Here is a 22,429-nt window from a genome sequence, read left to right on the forward strand (position 1 = left end):
AGAATTGTTTTAAAGTATTTACAATGACTTTCGAGATTCATCTTTTGAAAAAATAAAATGTTGAGCGATAAATTAAAATAACGAGTCAAAAACTACATCTTTTAGTTGTTTATTTTTTGGTGCACCTTTCTTAATAGTCAAGGCAAGATCTTAGCATTTCCTTTTCTATTCAAATCGTCAAGGCTTTTGATACCGTTTGCATGGTTCGAGTTTTTTGGTTATTTTAAAATTCCTTTTCTATTCTTTGTTGGATGGGTTATTTTTTTTTTTTGCAAAATAATGCAATTTATTGATCGTGTGTTATAGTTTGGTTTTCATATACAAATAACTTTTATGAATATATCGTGAAATGAAGCATTACTTCTCTCGTTTCCGCTAGCTTGGGTCACGAATCTAGTGACAGTGTGGGTGGTTAGATTAGGATAGAAATGTTAAATAGGGCGAACGGACAATCACTATCTAATCAAGTAGTGAACTTCCGAACAACTAGCACAAGTTGACTTGTGAGTCGAGCGAGCTTGTGAGTTCATGAGTGAGCTAACTCCTCATGAATAGAAATCTAATTTCAATAATATAAATAAATAAACGAGTCGAGTCAACAAGTTGGTGGGTCACGTGATGAGCAGAGCTGAGTATTTAAGTGAATAGAATCTAATTTCAATAATATAAATAAATAAACGAGTCGAGTCAACAAGTTGGTGGGTCACGTGATGGGCAAAGCTGAGTATCTAAGTGCAGCCCATCTAACACCACTAATTGAGAAGTGAATGAAGCATTTCCCTTTTTAATTAATTATGTTCTCTTTTTTGTTTTCTGTTTCTCATATTTAAATTAATTAAATGTTAGAGACCATTTTACACTTCTTAAATGTCAACTGAAGCAGCATATCTGCTGAACTGTAAACATTTTAGGATAGTGGTGCTAAAATTATAAGTTTGGGACCCTGCTGCAATTTTCACTACTACTTATCCATGTAGTCTTTTTTCAATGCAATTTTTATTACAATTTACGTGGAAAGAAAATAAATTCTAGACAATTAAATTTTCTAGAAATTATTTGCACAAAAATTATCAATTAGAAGTGTTTAATTAATTTTATTTCCAATTTAAAAAATATTATGCTTGTTTATTTTTTATTGATAGGAAGATTGGAAGGAGAGGAAGTGAATAAGAAAGAAAGAGCAACTGAATTATCTGAAAAATAAAAATCTATCTCTCTAAAAAAAAATTATCCTTATTTTTAAGGAAAATTCGTGAAAAAATGTATTAGGCCCCATTTGATTGCACGAAATTTTCCATGGAACTTAAAATTCAAATTCCAACTTTCACTTTTGGCTCATTTGATTGACAAAATTTTCTAGTGAATTGATTTTCCTTGAATTTCTAAGTATAATACCTTAAAGTGTGATTTTCCACCTTTTATTTTTCTAGGGGTAGGTGATTCTTGATTTTTCACCCTTTTTTTGCTTTTTTTTTTTTTTAATTGTTGACAATGGAAACAAATTCTAAGAATAATTGTAAAAAATGATATCCCTGAAATTGACAATTTTTATGTGAAACAAAGTCAAACGAACACCAAAATATAGATGATTTTTTGATCATTTTTTTTTTTGGCAATGAAAACAAATTCTAGGAACAATAGTAGAAGTGGATAACCTTTAAATTGAAAATTTTCATATAAAACAAAATCAAACAAACACAAAAAAACACTTTTACTTCAACATTTTTCACGTGAAAAATTATACCAATCAAAACAATAATTTACAATTCTCAGGAAAACAATTTCTCGATAATTCAATTCCTTGGAATTCGTTTTCTTTCCACCCAAATTTCATCTTCGTAATCAAACAGACCCTTAGTTCTTGAAAACTATATCAAATCAAATATTACAAAAGTAAAAATCTAAATTAAAAAAAATGATATTTTCCATGAAAAGTAATAACAATCAAACGCAAATGCTAAGTAATAAAAAATTATACTTGCGTCCGAACTCAGAGCACAAAAAGCAATGACAATCCACCAAAAATATTACATATCCTCAAAATGTCAACTCCTTTAGAGTTGAGGATGAATACAAACCAGACAACACTTATTTCAGACCACTACCATTAATTGAGAGCGAACAATTGTACCGGCCAATTACGTTTTCGACCATCAGGTCCTATCCCCGTGAGCTCCACTGAAATATCAATGCTGCGATGCTGAGCAGCTCGGGCAACACTGATGCGAGATTGCACGCTCACAGCAGGGCAAGCGTTCGTACCAACTGCGGCTAGTTTTTCACTAGTAACCTTCGCAGATGCCATTGCAATTGGTTCTCGAAATGTCAGGATAGTTTGGGACCAGTGAGTTTTAGGATTGTAAGGCGATGTGGATAAATTGGTTGGCAGCTCACTACAAAACCTTTCAGTAAATCCAGTCTCGAACCACAAGACTAATCCATGACACCAAGTGATTTCTGGTTTAGACCCCGTGAAGTTGTCCATGGGAGTGATCAACTTTGGTTCTAGTTCAACTATTGCTGTAAAGTCCATCTGATCAGATCGCATCGTCACCAGGTCGAAGGTCTGAAGAAAGAGAGAACTTATTTCGACTTGGAACTTTGATAGAGCAGGCAGTCGACCAACCATAATATAAATTTCCAGTAGAACTGGAACCAAAAGCATTGGATAAATAAACTAAGCCCCTCTTTGGGCTCCATTTAAATTCTAATGCATTTTTTCTTCTTTTCAACCACAAGTTTTTCAATAAAATAACATTACACATAAACCCAAAACTTTTTCTCCTTTTTTAACCACACATTCTCCAAAAAGTCACTATTCCAAAATACATTTTCTCCTAAAACCTCATTAAAATGGAGCCCGACCAAGGGCTAATTTTGCATTATAGAAAAAGTTCATGTAGTAAACATGAGATAAGCCTCCTGTCCCAGAGCCCAGAGGTCATAAAAACCCCCATTGATTTTTTCCATATCCCATAATCACCATCTCAAATAGGAAACATGCTGGAGCATTATGATTGATGAAACTTCGGCCGCCATCATATGAAAAATTTACAGGCTTATTCATCAAAATGATTAAAGTAAATCAAAAAACCTACCTGAAGAACTTGGGTAGGAGTGACGATATCACAACTGTCAATGACGTCAACAATAGGATTCCGAGCAGCATTCTCAACCTCTTCCAATCCAATACACGACATATTGAAACCATAAACATTTTCCCAAAATGGTATACTAGTACCTCCTTTTCCAAAACCTGCAACAAACTGTAAATTTAAAGGTAGGTAAAATCATTCTCTCTGTCAACAAGAAAACATGTCGAGAACAACAGCTAAAACGGAAATGCTCAATTCACCATAGTAGCCGTGTCAGGGAGAATTGCACCTCCAGGCTTCAACCATCGATCTCGAGCAAGCAACACAGTACTGAGCATTGACTCATAGAGAAGGCAGTAGCCCATCCACTCACTCAGTAACACATCAACACTGTGAGGTTGGATGTGTGTTGCATTGTCAAGATCCTCAACCATGCCTTGAACCACTTCAATTACTCCATCACGTTGCCCGCTACTTCTGGGAAATCCACTCCGCAGAAAGCCGTTATCTTTTGCAATCTGCACAAATCCAAAAAAATGATTTAAAACAGTAACCCATTTAAAAGAATCAGATAGAACAGACGGATTAAAATCAGCGAACCTGGGTTGCCACTGCAGCCATCTTCTCGCTGGCTTCAACTGCAATAACTCTCGATGCTCCCCCTTGTGCTGCAAAAAGACTAGGGAAACAAAAGCTCATAATACAACCTACAAACAGCATTCACATTACTAAAATTAAAACCGGCTATGAATTTCAATAAATCATAGATGGCTTTTTATGCATGAATAACTCGTGGATAACTATGTTTAGCAAGCTAATTAGAGGTATGAAGCGGAGCATGCCTTCTTATAATAGAAGATTTAGAAAACAATCTTCGTCATTAATGGAATGGAAAAGTAGGACAAAAGTTGCTCGAGCGTGGCAGTGTTGCCAACAATTCAGTTTGACGGTATCCTTTATTCTTCATTTAAGCCAGTCTCAGTTCAGGTGGAACCAGAAAGAGACAGACCATCAGTGCTAAGGGAAATTTGGTTCAAATTTCAATACAAGCTTTGGTAGACACATCTGCAGATAACTTGGCTCTTCTCGCCCAATAAATAATTAAATTCAGAAGGAATCTCAATCGTAATTGATCACTTCATATGAAATGCCAAAATAAAATCCAAATTTAATTCATACCTTAGGATGCCAGTCCCACAACCTACATCCATAACAATTGCACCTCTTAGCAAAGAAGGATTCTCCAGAATAGCTTGCTGGTAAGCATCAGTTCTCACCTGCATAACCAGAACAGCTAGCCTGTAAGTCTATTTAACACATTACAAATTATTACAATAAGCAACTGAACACACTTCTTATTATAAAGAAACATATCCATGGTTCCCTTTAATTTCTTGGAGATAGATTATGGTTCACCTCCAACTAGAACAACAAGTTCAATACCTTGTCACTGATCATTTCTCTGTGGATTCCAAAAGAACTGTACGCGCCAAAATAATTCTTATTTATGTTTCTGATTTGATTTGCTACAATTTTTTCAGAAGATTCATTAAACTGCTCATCTTCTTCATTTCTGAAGAACGAGACAGCATATTCCGCACCAGCCTTTATACCTCTGTCAGAAGCGGACGCAACCTCTTTCCCCCCATTTTCACAAGGAGTCGTAAGTTGACATGGATATCTATCTGAACAACTCTCATAGTCAATACTGATCTGTTCAAACTGATTCAAATTTACCAATTCTTTTGGGTCAATTGACATGTCATCTCCATTCTCATCTTCTTCATCTTCGGCAAAACTATACAAGAGTGCATCATCTGGCAAAATAGGTTTGAGATACCTATTGTCATCAAATTGGAGCATGATACTCTCAAAATTGACCACCTCATGTAAGTGGTTCTGTAGATCTCTCTTGGACTGACAGATCATCCCACAACTCCAACATCTATTCTCTGCCACCTAATAAATATAAAAGAAAGCAAGAAAAGGAACATTAATAAACCACAAACTTCTCCTTCAGTATAGTCAAATCAGATCAGATAAATGCCATCTTAATAAAATGAAGCGCTAAATTAAAATTCAAAACCGATGTGAAAGATATAATCAAAATTTCCTACCAATGCTTGATTTTATTCTTGTTTCCTGAAACCCAGAACTTATATTGCCTGGCCAGTTTGTTAGCCTTCAGTCGTTTTTTCCTCCAGAAAATGTTGGGATGTATAAGCATATACTAAATGCATTTTGTGTGTATGTATGCATGTGCGCAAGAGTGAGTCTCGTGCCAAATCAACTATCAGCTTAGATAGAGAACCTAAATCCCAATCACTAGAACAAGGTACTGACAACTAGCATTGTAACTTGTCCTACAAGAATAAAAAACTTTCTGGGAGAGAACTCCAACTACCCCTAAATACAAGGTGCTATAAGCAGGTACAAACTTTGAGGACAATATATTGCAGACGAATAAATTACTCAGCTTGAGCAGCACCATTAACAGAAGCCGAGCAATATATGACTTCCAGGAACGCAACTGAGATTCAATTTTTTATTTTTTTTTCCTGCTTCTTCTTGCTTTAGAATTTCTATAGAATACCAGGATACCAAATTTGAAACATCATCTACTGTTACACACAAAAGATATCACCTAACTTGAAAAATACAAGAGAAACAAAAACTCCACTTTAAGCAGAGTTTTCATGAGAAACCAGAGCAAGGTACAACCGGAAAGCCCAAGGTTACTGCCCAACTAACACAAAAGGTTGCTTTTAGTAAGACTACGAAATAATCAATAAAGCCACAAGCACAAGCCTCAAAGCACTGCTCACACAAATCAATAACTGCAAATCTTACAAAATAAAGTAACGAATTTATAACAAATTCAAGAAGAATTCAAATAATAAAGTATTATATACACATACCTGAGACCTGACGTAGTTGATGAGCTTTAAGCATTTATAGAAATCCAAATTATGGGTTTTCTTCATAGCGTTGAAATCAAAGTGGTGGGCTGAAGCGCAATGCTCAAAGAGAGGACTGCACGAACTGTACACGGAGTCACAAAACAGACAGAAAAACTGTTCCTTTGAGCCTTCTAGCTCTTCTTCTTCTTCACCGTCAGTTTTCCAGTCGTCCCAATTCTGGTCTTCTTCCTCTTCTTCTTCGCCGTCATCGTCCTCAGTGTCGTGTAGCTTCTGTTTCATTTTTAAGTCGTTCAAATTTTCTTCTTCTTCGAGGTGAGTCGCCATGGATAAATAACAAAGTGCGGCGAGGAGAGTTGCGGTGGGGCTTTCCCGTGCTTAAACCCTAAACCCCAATATACCCAGTGGCAAATGATATTTTTGTTATTCTTATTTTTTATCTAGATATTTTTTTTTTCATATTTTAATTTAGCTGAGATAATTTTAGTAAAAAAATACCATTATAAAATTTCAAAAATTAAAATGTGATTTTTTTATTTTTTATTTTTTGCAAATATGATTTTAAATAATTGACATGACTTTGATAATAGTGTTTTCTTTAAATTTTTTAGTATCATAACTCTTGAAAATTTATACTATATTAATATTATAAATTCAAAGTAATATTATCATAACATTAATTATGTGAAAATTTAAAATAAAATATTTTTAGTGTGAATTTCCATTTAGTTCTTTTTTATTTTTTGAAATCCATTTTAGTTCATTTCTGTGGTAAAAATTTTAGATTAATTTTAGTTTATTCATTTTTTTAATGAGAAAAAAAATTCACAAAAATATGATAAAATCAATTTGTAAAGAAATAAAAAGAAAAGTAATTAAAATACCAATCATCTATAGAGCGTATAGAAGGATAAAGTGGAAAATTTATGCTAAGAGGGGATTTTCTAAAATTTTTGAAAAGTAAGGGGATTTCTCTATTATTATTATCATAAACCTCCCCTAACACATATTATAAAGTTTACTATCCAAAAAATTGATTGTAATTCCAAAATATTATAATTGACAAAATAATTATCTACAATTTACATGTATTTTAAGTCGATATAATTTTTTATACAAGGAGAAAACTAAAATTAACATATGTCGATTTAGTTAATTTCACGTGAAAACGTAGAATTGATACTACAACGTGATATTTTAATCTATCATTCACCATGAAGTCAAAATAAAGGTAAAGACTTGATTCATGACAACAAATGTAGATATATAGCATATTGACCAACACATTTTGGACACCAAATTTAAATAAAATAAATAAGAAATTAAATGTTATAACATTATATTGATATAAATTTAGCGTTTGTTTGAGCTCCATTTTTCAGGAGAATATGTCTTGTAGTGTGTATGTATGTATATATATATATATATTTTAAGAATGTGTGATAAAAAAAATTAATTTACGTGTAATATTATTTTATTAGAAAAACATGTGGCTGCAAATGAAAAAAATATATATATAAAAAACATGGCTCAAATAGAGGCTTAATAATTCATGATCTACAAAATAAAGTTGGTTCGTTAAAAATTTAGATTTTTTTTAATTTAGATAAAAATTGATAAAAATGCATGATTAAAAATTTGATAAAAATTATGTATTTCAGAAAATATATTAGTAAAATAACTTTTAATAAATGAATAAATTTAAAAAAATTAGAGCTAAACAAGTACTACAAAAATCCAAATCATAATCAAAGTCAACTAATAAAAAAGCGGATACTATTTTCCCAACAAAAATTCTTCAAGTACAAAAAATTTTTGCCAGATTTTTGAATTCTCACTCACATGAGAGTGGGCCCGTGTATAAAATATTGAAAAAAAAAATCTCGCCTTTGAATGTGAGTGTTCGGTAGGTACAGGGATTTAAATCCCTGAACCTATAGCAAGGTTCTTTTCCCAAAGATCTTAAATTCAATAATAAATATTGAAAGAATGATTATGTTATTTGTACATGAAAATATAAAATAAAGTATTATATAAAATGATGTGGAGGGAAAAATTGAATGAAAAAGTTGATTATATTTTAAATTGAACGACTTAAAAATGAAACAGGGGCAATATTTTCTCTTTTGTCCAAAAAATCAATCTAAGATAATGATTTATGATGCTCAAATTTCAGATTCTTTGGTTTTGATAAAATTCGAAGCAATCTCACATAGTTTGTTACAGTGATTGTTGATAGGAAATCTTTTAACGATTGATATGCTTTCTTGGACTGAGCTATCTGGCAGTATTTCAAATTTCCTACAACTTTGAACTCAAATTCCCTAGAAAGAATTTCTCTTGGTCTGACTATTTCCTCAGTAATGACTCCAGTGACAATAATGTCATCCACGCAAACGAGGATTGCCACTCTTACCATTTGTTGAGAATTTCATAAAGAGTGTATAATCAGATTGTCCTTGAGAGTATCTGTTGACACACAAAAAGTTCAGCCTAAATCGAATGGTCCAAGGAATGAAACCCAATTGGAGGATCCCCAAATCAGAAAATCCAAAGAACAGCCCAAACAGGCAATTCAGGATAAAGGCCCAAATAGGGAAACTCATGAACGCGGTAATACCATCGTCTAAGTTTGCAAGTCGCCCAAAATTTGAGCGAATGGATTGCTATGCAGTCGCCTAGAGCTGTGACCCTATTCTCGCCCAAACCTTGGAGTCGCCCAGGATCTTAACAAATGTAAGATGCTATGGTTATCCAAAAGTGCGGTTAATGAAGCAATTATTGAGTAGCCCTATCACGTTCCATGATTCAAGAAATTCAATTGAAGACGGTTGAACGATAAACAGTAATGGCAGCAGTTAGAGAAGGCAGTTCCATGACAAGTTGGCCACTATAAAGAAAGTGGGCAGTTATAGAGCGATCAAACAGTTTTTAAGCGGTTGATCACAAAGAGATCATCCACGGAGTATAAAAGGAAGAAAAGATATAAAACAAAAGACCCCCCGAATCAAACACTCTCAAACAGAGAATATGTAACTTTCAATTTCTTAGTTTAGATTTAAACACTTCTTTTCAATAACTCGTGTGCTTGCGTCACTTGGAGTCATTCTGTTTTATTTTTCAATTGTAAAGTCATTACCAATAAAAACACCCCTTTTTGGGACTTTGTCTCAAGAGGTTTGTCCCTTACACAATTGTCTGATCCCTTTTTAATTGTTAGCGACTAACCCGCGCGAAACAATTTGGCACGCCCAGTGGGACAGTGGTATTTGGTGTTGAAGATACAAAAGATGAAACAATATGTCTCAGAGATCCGATAAGGAAGCAGCAAGTTAGGGAGGAGTCCAGTCTGTGATCGAGCGATATGAGGAACAGCATAACTCTCCACGAACAGATGGACAGAATCAGAGTAATAACATTCGTTACAAATCAATGACAGAGTTGAGTCCTTGAACTATGCGTGCACTACTTGGAGAACTCACACAAGATGTCGTTGAACAGGTAAATCTTCGAAATATTTATAATATGGAAAAATTTACCCAGAATGGGAATGCACATTATGACAACATGGCCAAACAAGTGAATACTTTGAACGAAATAATGAATAAGTTAGTAGGCCAAATTTGTCAACCAGTTATACCTCTTGCAAACCATTTTCAAATTAGGACAATTGTGGGACATAATCCCCCAATTCTAAATCCAAATCAAGGGATAGAACCACCTTTCGGTCCCTCTACTTCAAACCAGGGGATGGTGTAATACCAAATCAGAATAATGGTAGTGGTACGCGTAACTTTGGGGTAATCCAAATGTAAGAGATAATGTCCTAAATAATGGGCAGAATACCCCACGTGTTAATGAGGGAATAAATGTTCAGGCTAATGGTAACAATGACTCAAATCATGGTAACTTTGTTGCCAATCAATGACCAAACATCAGGTTTCAAACAAATCAACCGGTTAACTAACCTGTAGGAATTCCATATGACCCCAACGTCATGTTGAGGAATCAAATTATGGAAATCGTACAGGATCAGATGGCTTTTAGGGTACATCCTGTCATTAGACCGACTTACACAAAGCCATATCCTGATTGGGTAGACCAAGCATATCCATAGCCTAGAGGGTATAAAGTGCCAGAATTCTCACCGTTTACCGATTTAGGGGAGGTGTCTACTCTAGAACATATAGGGCGATTCACACTGCAAAGTGGCGACGTAATTGATTATCATAAAATGAGGTTTTTCCCTAGTTCATTAACAGGAGTAGCTTTCTCCTGGTTCATCAATTTGCCAGCGAACTCTGTTCAAACATGGTAACAATTGGAACAATTATTCCACGCTCAGTTTTATAAGATTGAGTCTGAAGTTATTTCGACAGATTTGGCGAATCTACGTCAAATGCCAAACGAATGGGCAGAAGGTTTCCTCTAAAGATTCAAGACGGTAAGAAGTAAATGTTTTGTACATTTGCCTGAAAAAGAGTTTGTCAAAATCGCTCAAAGTTGTTTGAGCTTTGATTTGAAAAAGAAATTTCAAGATAAGGAAGTTCCTGACCTTTTCCAATTGAGCACGAACGTGATTAGGTATGAACGATTGATAAAAGAAGAAGAGCAGATAAAAAATTTTAGCAAGGGGACTTATTATAGAGACCCGAATTTTGATGTTCATACCATCAATAACGAGTCATACGATCAGACCGAAATGTGTTTGGCCGAATTAGTCAAAGGAGACACGTATACTTGTCCTATAATGGCTAAGCCTAGACCATCGGGCAAGGATGATCCTATGAAAGATGAAAACATAAAAGTTAGAACGTTCTCGTTCGATGTAACCAAAGCTGACCTTATATTTGATAAATTATATAAGGATAAGCAGATAAAGTTGAGCGATAAGTATAAATTGCCAAGCCCTGAGCAAATTAAGGGTAAAAAATATTGTAAGTAGCATAATGCATGGTCACATTTGACTAACAATTGCTTGGTTTTTTGCCATGTGTTACAGGATGCCATTGAATCAGGACGAATTATGTTCGATGATAAGAAGAAGATGGCAGTGGATGAAAATCCTTTTCCACAGCCACTTGGAGTGAATATGGTGATGTCTAGTTTCAAAAACAAGTTGTCAAAATTCAAGTTGGTTATAGATGATGGAGAAGAAGACCCTGGACCACATCCCAGTGTCTTTGAGCGTATTAAAAGGAAGGAGCCAAAAAAGGATGAAGACGTCTTGTGTGCAAGATGTAAAAGAGAAGTGAGTGGGAATACGAAGAAATCAGGGATATGACAGCATCCCTATCGCCCTACTTTCTTCCCAAATGCTCAGCCCGGTAGAGGGCGAGATACATTGTTCTATAAGGGATTGCCTTTTGAGAGGCAGTTCAGGCCAGTAAATAATGGGAGAACATTCAGGCCGCAACCTCGCCAACCAAATATATGGCATTCGTTCCAGTATAATGCAGGAAAGGCGATACCCTTCAACGAGATGACTAGAACCCAACAAAGGCGTTTCCAACGAAATTATGGACGAATGATGAGGCAACAACAGGGAGTGCCACATCCTAAGGCGCCTAAACTACTCGAGGTAGCCAATCAAAATGTTCTCAAAGACAGTGAAGAAACTGGTACAGATGAATCAATGAAAGAGTTGCCAGAAACTTCTTTTGGGAGATCGAAGTTTGAGCGAGACAGAAAGGATGGAGAAGATCTAGATCAGCCCCTTACTATTCAGTTCGGTACGTTACCTCCTGTCGTGGCCAATAACTATTTATTAGCCAATGAGTTTGAGAATAAAGAGAAAGAAGAAGAAGAAAGAGGGGATAACGAAGGAGAACATGCGTGCTGGAATATGAAGAAGACCATATTTCTAGAGAGGCCTACAATAGTGAGGAAGATGATGATATGACAGACATTGAAGAGGAAATCGATTTGGAAGCAAAAAGAAGAAGAAGAAGAAGAAGAGGAGTATCGTACAATACTCTGTTGAAGCAACTACATCGAGAGGGAGTTCATGAAGTAGACTTATTGGGAGAACCATCTGGGCGTTCTTTCGATTTTTACGTGCTGTATGGGACGCCCAAAAGGAAGAAGAGAGTGCCTCGCTCTGAAAAGTATGGATCACCTCCAAGAATAATGCCTCCTCCCACAGGTTGGGTAACTGAAGATGAAGCATTAGAAAACGGTAAAAAGGAAATTCAGGAGACAGAGGCTCAGTGCGATATGCTGCACGTTGACTTATCACAAAAGGATAACTCGACAGATGACAAGCAGGAAGTAGAAATAGAGGTTGCCGAAAAGGTTATTTTTAAGCGGCCAGCCATGAAATTGACTAAACACTTGAAGCCATTGTACGTTAAAACTCTAGTTAACGGCATACTTGTGGCAAAAGTGCTTGTCGATAATGGAGCAGCTATAAAACACCATTCCATCTAGGATGATGAGGAAATTTGCAAAGACAGAAGGGAATATGATTCCAACAGAAGTCATCCTTACAAGTTTCAATGGAGGAGCAACTGCAGCTAAAGGAGTTATGTCATTGGACATAACTATAGGGACAACTACCAGGACCACAGTCTTCTTTGTAATAGATGGTCCTATTAGTTACAATGTGTTACTAGGAAGATGTTGGATATACGGAAGTCGCTGTATACCCTCATCGCTCCATCAACGCCTGGTTTTTTGGAATAACAAGGGTGAAGCAGAGGTGGTGCAGGCCGATCATAAGCCTTTTGTCGCAGAAGCAAACTCAGTGGAAAGGTTCATGTACGAAGGAAACTATGGACCTATCAGGGTAGTCCAAGATGGGGAAGAAACTCAGATTGTCGCGCAGAGTGAAGAGCCATTCTCAGTGGACGCACTCACTGAAATGTTCAGTCAGATGAGGCCAAATATAGTGGCCCTAGAAGAGCCAGTAATTGGCAAAAGAATAATCAAGGAGTCTTGAATGAGTTCTAAGCAACAAAAGCAAATGGCCGATTTTCAGGCCTTCAAAGCCAAATTATGACTTTTAATAAAGAATGCAAGGACAAGATGAAAGAAGAGGCAGCCCTGAAAGCGTTAAAAGACAAATTAGCAGTATTCGAATTGGAACAAAGTATTGGCCGAGAAGTCAACAAGGTGAATTGTTTAGAAGACGAAGTGCCTACAAGGGAACTGGACGATGAAGTAATGCGGATCATTAAGCCTGGATACGCTCAAGCACAAAAGCTTCTGATTAAAGTGAATATTGGCAATGAAGGAGAAGATCGTCCAACATTCATCAGCCAGATGCTCGATCAAGAGGTTAGTGATAAATTAATCGCTTTGTTAAAGGAGTATAAAGATTGTTTTGTTTGGGAATATGAACAAATGCCTGATTTAGATAGAGACTTGGTGGAGCATAGATTACCAACTAAGCCTAATTTTAAACCTCATAGGCAACCTCTCAGACGTTTTGCTCTTAATGTACTTCCTGAGATTAAGAAAGAGATAGAGCGATTATTAAAAGCAGGCTTTATTAGAACAGCCAGGTATGTCGAATGGTTGTCCAATATCGTGCCAGTACTAAAAAAGAATGGTAAACCAAGGGTGTGCATAGATTTTAGGAATTTAAACATAGCCACACCCAAAAATGAATATCCAATGCCCACGGTAGATTCTTTAGTAGACTCAACTGCCGGACACGTCATGTATTACTTCATGGATGGATATTTAGGATACAATCAAATTTATATAGCTGAGGAAGACATACACAAAACTGCCTTTAGATGCCCTGGGTCTCTAGGATGTTTTGAATGGGTAGTCATGCCTTTCGGTCTGAAAAATACAGGAGCAACTTATCAAAGGGCAATGAATTAAATTTTTCATGATATGATAGGCAAGTTTGTTGAAGTGTATGTAAATGATATAGTGGTCAAATCCATTAAAGAAGAGGACCATTTCGAACAGTTAAGATGTTCATTTGAGCGAATGAAGTAATATAAGCTAAAGTTGAATCCCTTGAAATGTGCATTTGGTGTTAATGCATGGAACTTTCTTGGTTTCTTGGTACACAAAAGAGGGATTGAATCTGATAAAAATAAAGCGAAGGCCATTTTAGAGGCTAAACCACCTAGCAACAAAAAAGAATTGCAATGATTTCTAGGCCAAGTAAACTTTTTAAGACGCTTTATTTCTAACTGTGCAGGACGAACTAAAGTCTTTTCGCCACTTTTAAAGTTGAAAAATCAGGACGAATTCGTCTAGAAAGAAGAACATCAAAAGGCTTTTGAAAGTCTGAAGACATATTTATCAAGTCTACCAGTATTGGTATCACCAATCCAAGGACGGCCAATGAAAGTGTATGTATTGACTGAAAAAGAATCAATAGTTGGAATGGTCGCGCAAGAAGACCGATTTGATGAAGAGAGGGCGATTTACTACTTGAGTAGACGGTTAACAAAATGTGAATGTAATTACTTTGCTATTGAAAAATTATGTCTTGCATTATATTTTACATGTACAAAATTAAGGGCTTATTTACGGCCCGTAACCGTTTATTTGATTTCTAGAGTAAATTTGATTAAGTATATGTTCTCTCGCCCTATTTTACACCAAAAGATAGGCCTTTGGATGTTAGCTTTATCAGAATTCGAAATACAATACATACCCCAAAAAGCAGTCAAAAATTAGGATTTGGATAATTTTCTAGCCGATTATCCATGCCTTGACATGCCTGAAGAAATTGAATTAGAAATCAATTCGTTCGAACTAAAACCTTGGGTGTTGTATTTCAATGAGTCGAAAACCTCTAAAGGTGCAGAAGTAGGGGTAGTATTGATAAATCCTTTAGGGATTTGCTACAAGTTCGCATTCATTTTGGATAGGATGTGCACCAACAATCAGGCCGAATATGAACCCTTAATCGTAGGTCTCGAACTAATGATAGATATGGGGGTAAAGAATGTAATCATTAGAGGCGATTCTCAATTGGTAATTTACCAATTGATTGGCGATTTTAAATGCCAAAGTGACTCCATCATGAGTCAATATGAAATCGCCCAAGAGTTGTTAGAAGAATTCGATCAAATAGAACTTTGATGCGTTAATAGGATATATAATGACGTGGCAAATGAGTTGGCCCAGATGGCCTCAGGGTACTCTAAGGTTTTAAATTGGAAGTCTACTTGTGAGTATGGAACCATATTGTCCGTGATCCAAAGAAGGGCGAGAATGATTGAACTTCATTGCACACAAGATGGAGATACAATGGATTGGAGGACAGAGATTAAAAGGTTCCTTAAAAAACCTAATAAAGGAAATAGTAGAAAAATGAAGCCACGTTTGCTAAACTATACACTAATAGATGAAGAGTTGTTTAAGAAACACTCTGATGGTATATTGCTAAAATGTGTAAGTTTACAAGAAGCCAGGACGATCATGGCTGAAGTGCGCGAAGAGATATGTGGAGCTCATCAAGCTGGCCAAAGGAGGAGATGGTTAATTATTAGGAGTGGATATTTATGGCCAAAGATGGGAGAATTATGCATTCAGTATGCAAAGAGTTGTTTAGCATGCCAAAAAGCATGGTCCAATACAAAGGGCGCCAGCACGATAGATGGCACCTATTATTAAACCTTGGCCATTCAAGGGTTAGGCGATAGACCTGATAGGGAAGATTTATCCCCCATCGTCCAAACAACATACATTTGTTATAGTTGCAACTGATTATTTCACTTAGTGGGTAGAGGCGGTACCTTTAAAGGAGATCACCCAAAAGAATGTCATAGAATTTATCCGTGATCACATCATTTATAGATTTGGAATTCCACAAACTTTGATGGTAGATCACGGAACATCTTTGAATGAAGATTAAGTGAATAAATTCTTGAGCGAGTTTGGGGTTAAATTAGTGAACTCCACACCATATTACGCTCAATCCAACGGACAAGCAAAATCTTCTAATAAGATTCTAAAAAATATCATAAAGAAAATGATAGATGAAAATGCCAGAAATTGACATGAATGTCTAAACAAGGCCTTATGGGCTTATAGGACGTCGCCTCGGTCAAGTACCAAAATTACTCCTTTCCAACTTACTTATGGACAAGAGACCGTTTTGCCTATGGAAATCAACGTACAATCGATCAGAGTGTGTTTGCAACATAAGTTAAGTGGTGGTGAGTATACCGAATCACTAGTTCAAAACTTATTGGAGTTAGACGAATTAAAGTTGGACGTCCTAGATAGATTGCAAGTTCAAAAATGAAGAATGGCTAAATTTTATAATAAAAAAATTATAGTCAAGTCGTTCAACCTGGGCGAATTGGTTTGGAGAACAGTACTCCCTTTGGATAGGAAAGATCCAAAGTATGGCAAGTGATCGCCTAATTGGGAAGGACCATATAAAGTAAATAATGTGTTGCCTAATGGAGCTTATCATTTGAAAGATTTAGACGACACCAAGCACATGAGGTTCATTAATGGCAAATATTTTAAAAAAATATTCCTTCCTTATGGGAAAGTGAACAAAAAAAAAGCGTAATCAAATCGCGTTGAACGATCGTGGAGTAAAAAGGGCCAGAGCGAAATACGTTCAAATAAATTCCTTTATTATCAAACGTTCATTACAAAGCTACAAAATACAAGATGCTAAATGCTTTATAAACTACAATTAAGAGCAAACTAATCACCCGGTCGATCGTTGATTAAGAGGGTGTACTGGCCTTGATCGCCATCCGGATCGCACTGCTGCAAAGGCAACCAGAGAGGCCGAGAAGCACTCTCAGCAAACAGAAAGGAAGATGAAGCACCTTCGCATCGCCTTCCTAAATGCATCGCTGCAATGACGAGCAAGGAGGCTGAGAAGCACTCTCAGCAAGCAAGGTGGCTTGCAGGCATCCTCAAAAATTGTCTTCCATCATCGAACTCATTGTAAGGAACATGGAGACGATGGGAAGAACTTTGCTGGCTAAAGAATATTTCCTATATCTTTCATACCAAAGGTGACATTAAGAAAGATGGCAAAATGGGCGGATCAGAGGATCCATTTCCATGGAAAACGAAAGTTTTGGATTGATTGTCAAAATGCCAAACAATGGCAGCAAACTGATTTTTTGAAGAAGAAAATGGAAATGAAGATGGAAAGTGTGAAGTATACGTGCATTTATAGGGGGTGAAGGTGAAAAGACAGAATATGAATAGCCACATTCGTGCCTAGTAAATGGAATTAAGTGGCCCAAAGTCTTGAGAAAAGAGGCAGAAATATCAAGAGAAAATGTGTAAAACTTTTAGCATGAAGCAGTTAAATGCTTGAGTGATTGACGATTAAAAGACAAACGTCATAAATACACAAGAAGCTAAAATAGTTATTCATTAACGATGATGGCTGCTGTTGTGATCAAAATTAGCAATGGATATCAGTACAAGGTTACAAAGGGAAAGTCAATACGAAATTACAAAAAGAAAAAGTTAAGGCATTGTATGTCTTAATTACAATTCGCCCCATACCAAACGAATTATTTCCCTAAGTCTCCCACAGTCCTCGCTCGGCCGAGAAGAAGTGATATTCAATTCAGCCACAACATCATCATCAACTTCCAGCTTCTTGTACTGCTCGACCAAAGATTTGGTTCGCTCAATTTCGGGAGGCATTACGCTTTTTAGCAGCCATTCTCGCCTTGTAGTCGTCCATCTTGGCTTGAAGCTCCTTCATCTGTGCAACCAAACTAGTCATCAAAAAGTCTTCAATCATAACTTCGGAAGAGATTTCTTTCAATTCGTCCTCAGCTTTGTTGATCTCCAGAAGCAAGGACTCTCTTTCAGATACAGCGCGAAGATATTGAGTACTCTTAGCTTTCAGTTCAACATTTCTGGCTAGTAAGGAGAGAATCTCGGAATGGACAACTTTCAACGTCACTTTAAAATCAGCAGAAAGGTTGAGCGATGGAAGTGTTAGTGTTTGCTCCAACTTCGCACTCAAATGCTCAATCTTATCCTTATGCTTGGCAGCACTAGCCTAACCGATGTCCATATCCATGAAGGACACATACTCAAATATCGACTGCTTGAGGAACTTCATATCTTCCTCTGAAGAAGTAGAAGGACGACTGGCTGAAGCAGGGTGAGATGTCTTGACTTGTCCCTAGGAAGTGAACAAGTCTTTGATGGAACGCACAATTTTATCAGCATCTTGCAAAGAAAGTTGCCAACATTGAAGGTTTTCACTACACTAAACAAAGTGGAAGTAAAGGTGAAGCAAAGATTACCTCATCAGCAATCTTGGAAGGTGGCATATCCCTAGCCAAATCTACCACCTGTGGCTCCACCATTCGTGAGGACTTCCCCTTGTCTAAGCAAGAAGACCTTGCCGCAATGGGCAGACTCATGGGAGCATCTGCAGAACTCAAAAAGCAACAAATCAAAAACCAATAGCACAAGCAAAGGAAAGGTAAAGCATCAAAAAATGAATTACCTTCTGCTTCGATGTTTGGGGGTCAACGCTCTGGGAAGAAGGTGGCTCATCCATTGGTTGTGATGAAGATTCTGGGACTGAAGATTTCTCTTTAAGCGTAGTTCCTTCATCAGCTGGTTTGGACAAAGCAGCCTCAGCGGAGGATGATGGAGCAGGAGCTACCAACACCAAAGCCTTCAAAGGAGAGGCTGAACTTTTCTGAGAAATCCAAATAAACCATCAGCACATAGAAAAGTTTCAAGTATGGAAAGGTATGCTTATGAGTAAACCAATTTAATTACCTTTCTCCTGATGATGAGAGGGATGTCATCATCATCATCAGCATCATCCTCCAAAATGGGAGATGCTGAAGCCAGCCGTTTGCGGCTTGGGGCACTTTTAGCTGCGGTGGGCTTGGCAGGAAGAGAAGTCAATGGACGAGCAGACTGTTTAGCACGAGCAGGGGAAGAGAGACTCATAATGGACACAGGAGTGACCAAAACATGAGAGGTGGAAGAAATGTTTGGCTGGTCCAGTGAATGGAAAGCACGATTGGCATCAGTCGCAAACAATATACTCTTCATTGACGGCCATAGTCGGTCAAAAAGAGGATGGATGGCACGGCTAGGATTGAAGGGGGCTAATGAAAAGCTGCTCGTCAAAAGAATAATGCGAGTAACTATAGCTTCTGCCTCTGCCTTATTAATGGTGTGGAAGCGGTCTATCAAATTTCTTGAATAGTAAGGGGGAACGGGCCAAGTTTGGCTAAAACCAAGTTAGCGAGCAAAAAATTGGGGAGCATATATTTCAACCCCAGCTTTGGCATTGATCTTAGTCAAAATATCATGGAACAACTCCTTCCCGGTCAAAAATTGAATCCAAACGAACAGAGAGGTGTTCGCACTATCCAGAGTGGATGGATGTTGCACATAATCTGGAGTCAAAAAGGGAGAAAAAGGAAAGAATGAAGGGATTGAATCCAAAGTATAAAAGAATGAAAAAATGCTCCTTCTGGACATATTTACAGGAGTCAGGGGATCAATGACTAGCCCATAGCAGCTAGCAGAAGAACTGGAAAATGATAGAGCACCAAGCGATGAAAAATAGGCTCTCAACCACATTTGAGTGAGCAAAGAGGCCCACTGCCAGTGGGAGATGCACCATTCTTCAATTGGGATTGAAGAGAAGCCATGCTTCTATAGAGGGCAGCTAAAAAGAAAGAACACAAATTCAGAGGCCTACCACGCGCCAATTCGTGCGCTATGGGTAAATAGCTCATGGAGGGCTTCATGCTTGGCACGCACAAAATGTATTTACAAAGCTAAATCTAAAGAAAGGCCACAGGCTCAGCATGGGAGGGCTCAACGCTCGAGTGGTTATGACAGGTTTGCAGGCTTGAATAAGATTCGGTGAGTTTTCTATCAAATTTTGGGACGACACCAGAAATCAAAATACCAGGGAAAATGGTATCGCCCAAAGGTGGCAGATTTACTAGGGTCCCAACATCCCTTAAGGTAATGGACATGGGACCAAGAGGGAAAACAAAGTATTATACTCAGAAGACCAAAAACTTAAAACGATTGGAAAAAGTGCTGGGTCAAAAATAGGGGGATGAAGAGAGATTTTTAACATATCAGAAATTCTAGCACTATCAAAAATTGCTTTAGTAGGACCATGGTCCACAAGGCGAGCATGCCATCTACGGAAAACGACATCGGATTTAGGCCAAGTGCGAATACCTCTTTCGCGAAGCGGCCTCAGCGGCAAAGAGTTTAGAAACAGAGGGTCTTGAGTACAAGAGAACAGCTGACCGACCGTCGCTTGTTCGATGGCCTCGGCGTTGTTGAATGAAGGACCTAGATAGAACTCATTGAGTTCAACATTGGCTGGTGCAAGGAAGTTCAGAGTTATATATGATCGAGTGAGGAGTTTCTGGAAGTCTTCGAAACTAAAGGAGTCACCAGATTGGGATTGTGAAGCAGCCATTAGGAACGAAATAGAGTTTGCCGAAATTTGCTTAAGAAATGTAGCAGAAAAGTAAGAAGATAAACAGTAACATTGCAAGAGAGAAGCGCGAAACAATGAGGCGTGATTTAGTGGTGCAATGAAATGGCGTGTATTTGGGGGTTATAAGGGTTTGCAAACGTCGCACCTTTTCAAGTTATGGAGGAAAACAATGATTGAAATTCTTGAAAATTTCGAATGTTGCTGGGAAACACAAAGTGAATATGGCAAAAATTAATAATTGGTATTAATTCTGCCATATTGGGGGATAATTGTTGACACATAAAAAGTTCAGCCCAAATCGAATAGCCCAAGGAATGAAGCCCAATTGGAGGATCCCCAAAAATCAGATAGTCCAAAGAACGGTCCAATCAGGCAATTCAGGATAAATGCCCAAATAGGGAAACCCATGAACGTGGTAATACCATCGTCCAAACTTGTAAGTCGCCCAAGATTTGAGCGAATGGATTGCTATGCAGTCATCCAGAGCTGTGACCCTGTTCTTGCCCAAACCTTCGAGTCGCCCAGGATCTTAGCAAACATAAGATGTTATGGTTACCCAAAAGTGCAGTTAATGAAGCAGCTATTGAGTAGCCTTATCACGTTCCACGATTCAAGGAATTCAATTGAAGACGATTGAACGACAAAAAGTAATGGCAGCAGTTAGAGAAGGCAGTTTCATGACAAGTTGGCCACTATGAAGAAAGTGGGCAGTTATGGAGCGATCAAGAAGTTTTTAAGCGGTTGATCACGAAGAGATCATCCAGGGAGTATAAAAGGAAGAAAAGACATAGAGCAAAGGACCCCGAAATCAAACACTCTCAAATAGAGAATATGTAACTTTCAATTTCTTAGTTTAGATTTAAACACTTCTTTTCAGTAACTCGTGTGCTTGCACCCCTTGGAGGCATTTTGTTTTATTTTCCAATTGTAAAGTCATCGCCAATAAAACACCCCTTTTTGGGACTTTGTCTCAAGAGATTTGTCCTTTACACAATCGTCTGATCCTTTTTTAATTGTTAGCGACTAACCCGCGCGAAACAGTATCCTTACCTTTTAACCACCTCAGTAAACCTATCAAACCAAGCCAGTGGAGATTGTTTGAGCTCATGTTATGATTTTCGAAGCTTGCTCACTTTGTTAGCATTAGCTTGTCTCAAGACCCAAAGGAATATTCATGTACACTTCCTCTTCTAAATTACTGTGAAGGAATGCATTCTTGAAATCAAACTAACGAAGTGACCAAATCTTTATTAGCTGCTAAGGAGCGGAGGACACGAACAGTATTGAGTTTTGCTACTGGAGAAAAAGTTTCCTAATAATCTATAGCATAAGTCTGAGTAAACCCTTTGGCAACCAACCTGCTCTATAGCGATCTAACCTTCCATCCAGCTTTACTTTGATAGTGAAAATCTACTTACTAGTTTTCCCTGTGGTAAATCAGTTAGCTTCCAAGTACCATTTTCCTCCAGAGCTTTGATTTCATCTTCAACAGCATTTTTCCACTCCGGCTTTCTAAGGGCAGTGTGGTTATTCTGTGGAATTTCAATACTAGCCAGATTAGTAGTAAATGCCTTGAATTCTAGAGATAGGCCTACATATGACACAAAGTTTTGAATAGGAAGTTTAGTACATTCATGTTCACCCTTTCTTATGGCAATAGAGACATCAAGATCTTTATCAATAGACCCATTAGAAGCATTGTTACTTGAATTCCCTGGAATCAAATCGGATTCATGGCTTTGCTTAGTAAGAATTGGGATCTCTACCACCTCTTGGGGTCTTTTCCTCTTTGTATGAACACGTAACTCGTTTACATGTTCCAGACGAGTCTTTTCAAAGGAAGGACTTTGAGGTTCAGGTTGAATTTCAGATTTTCTTCCTGATTTAATTTCAAGAGGGTTTATTTTGGGAATGACCCAGATCAAGATACTGCAGTACAGTCTTCGTTGGGATATTAACATGATCATTTTGAATTTATTTTTGGTGTCAGTTGTTGGATTTGT

General features: G+C 37.3%; 1 protein-coding gene across 1 annotated transcript; it reads right to left on the reverse strand.

The window, feature by feature from the left end:
* Positions 1-1,921: 1,921 nt before the first annotated feature.
* LOC111384362 (probable protein arginine N-methyltransferase 3) lies at positions 1,922-6,422 on the reverse strand. The gene is made up of 7 exons (XM_023008641.1): positions 6,014-6,422; positions 4,539-5,054; positions 4,275-4,372; positions 3,696-3,774; positions 3,356-3,613; positions 3,099-3,266; positions 1,922-2,566 (listed from the first exon to the last, which is right to left on the reverse strand). Exons 1-7 carry the CDS (start codon positions 6,338-6,340, stop codon positions 2,108-2,110), a joined length of 1,905 nt encoding a protein of 634 aa, XP_022864409.1. The 5' UTR covers positions 6,341-6,422; the 3' UTR covers positions 1,922-2,107.
* Between the last annotated feature and the right edge of the window lie 16,007 nt (positions 6,423-22,429).

The sequence above is a fragment of the Olea europaea genome, chromosome 3 (assembly GCF_002742605.1).
Source record: "Olea europaea var. sylvestris chromosome 3, O_europaea_v1, whole genome shotgun sequence".
In the NCBI taxonomy this organism is placed as follows: Eukaryota; Viridiplantae; Streptophyta; class Magnoliopsida; order Lamiales; family Oleaceae; genus Olea; species Olea europaea.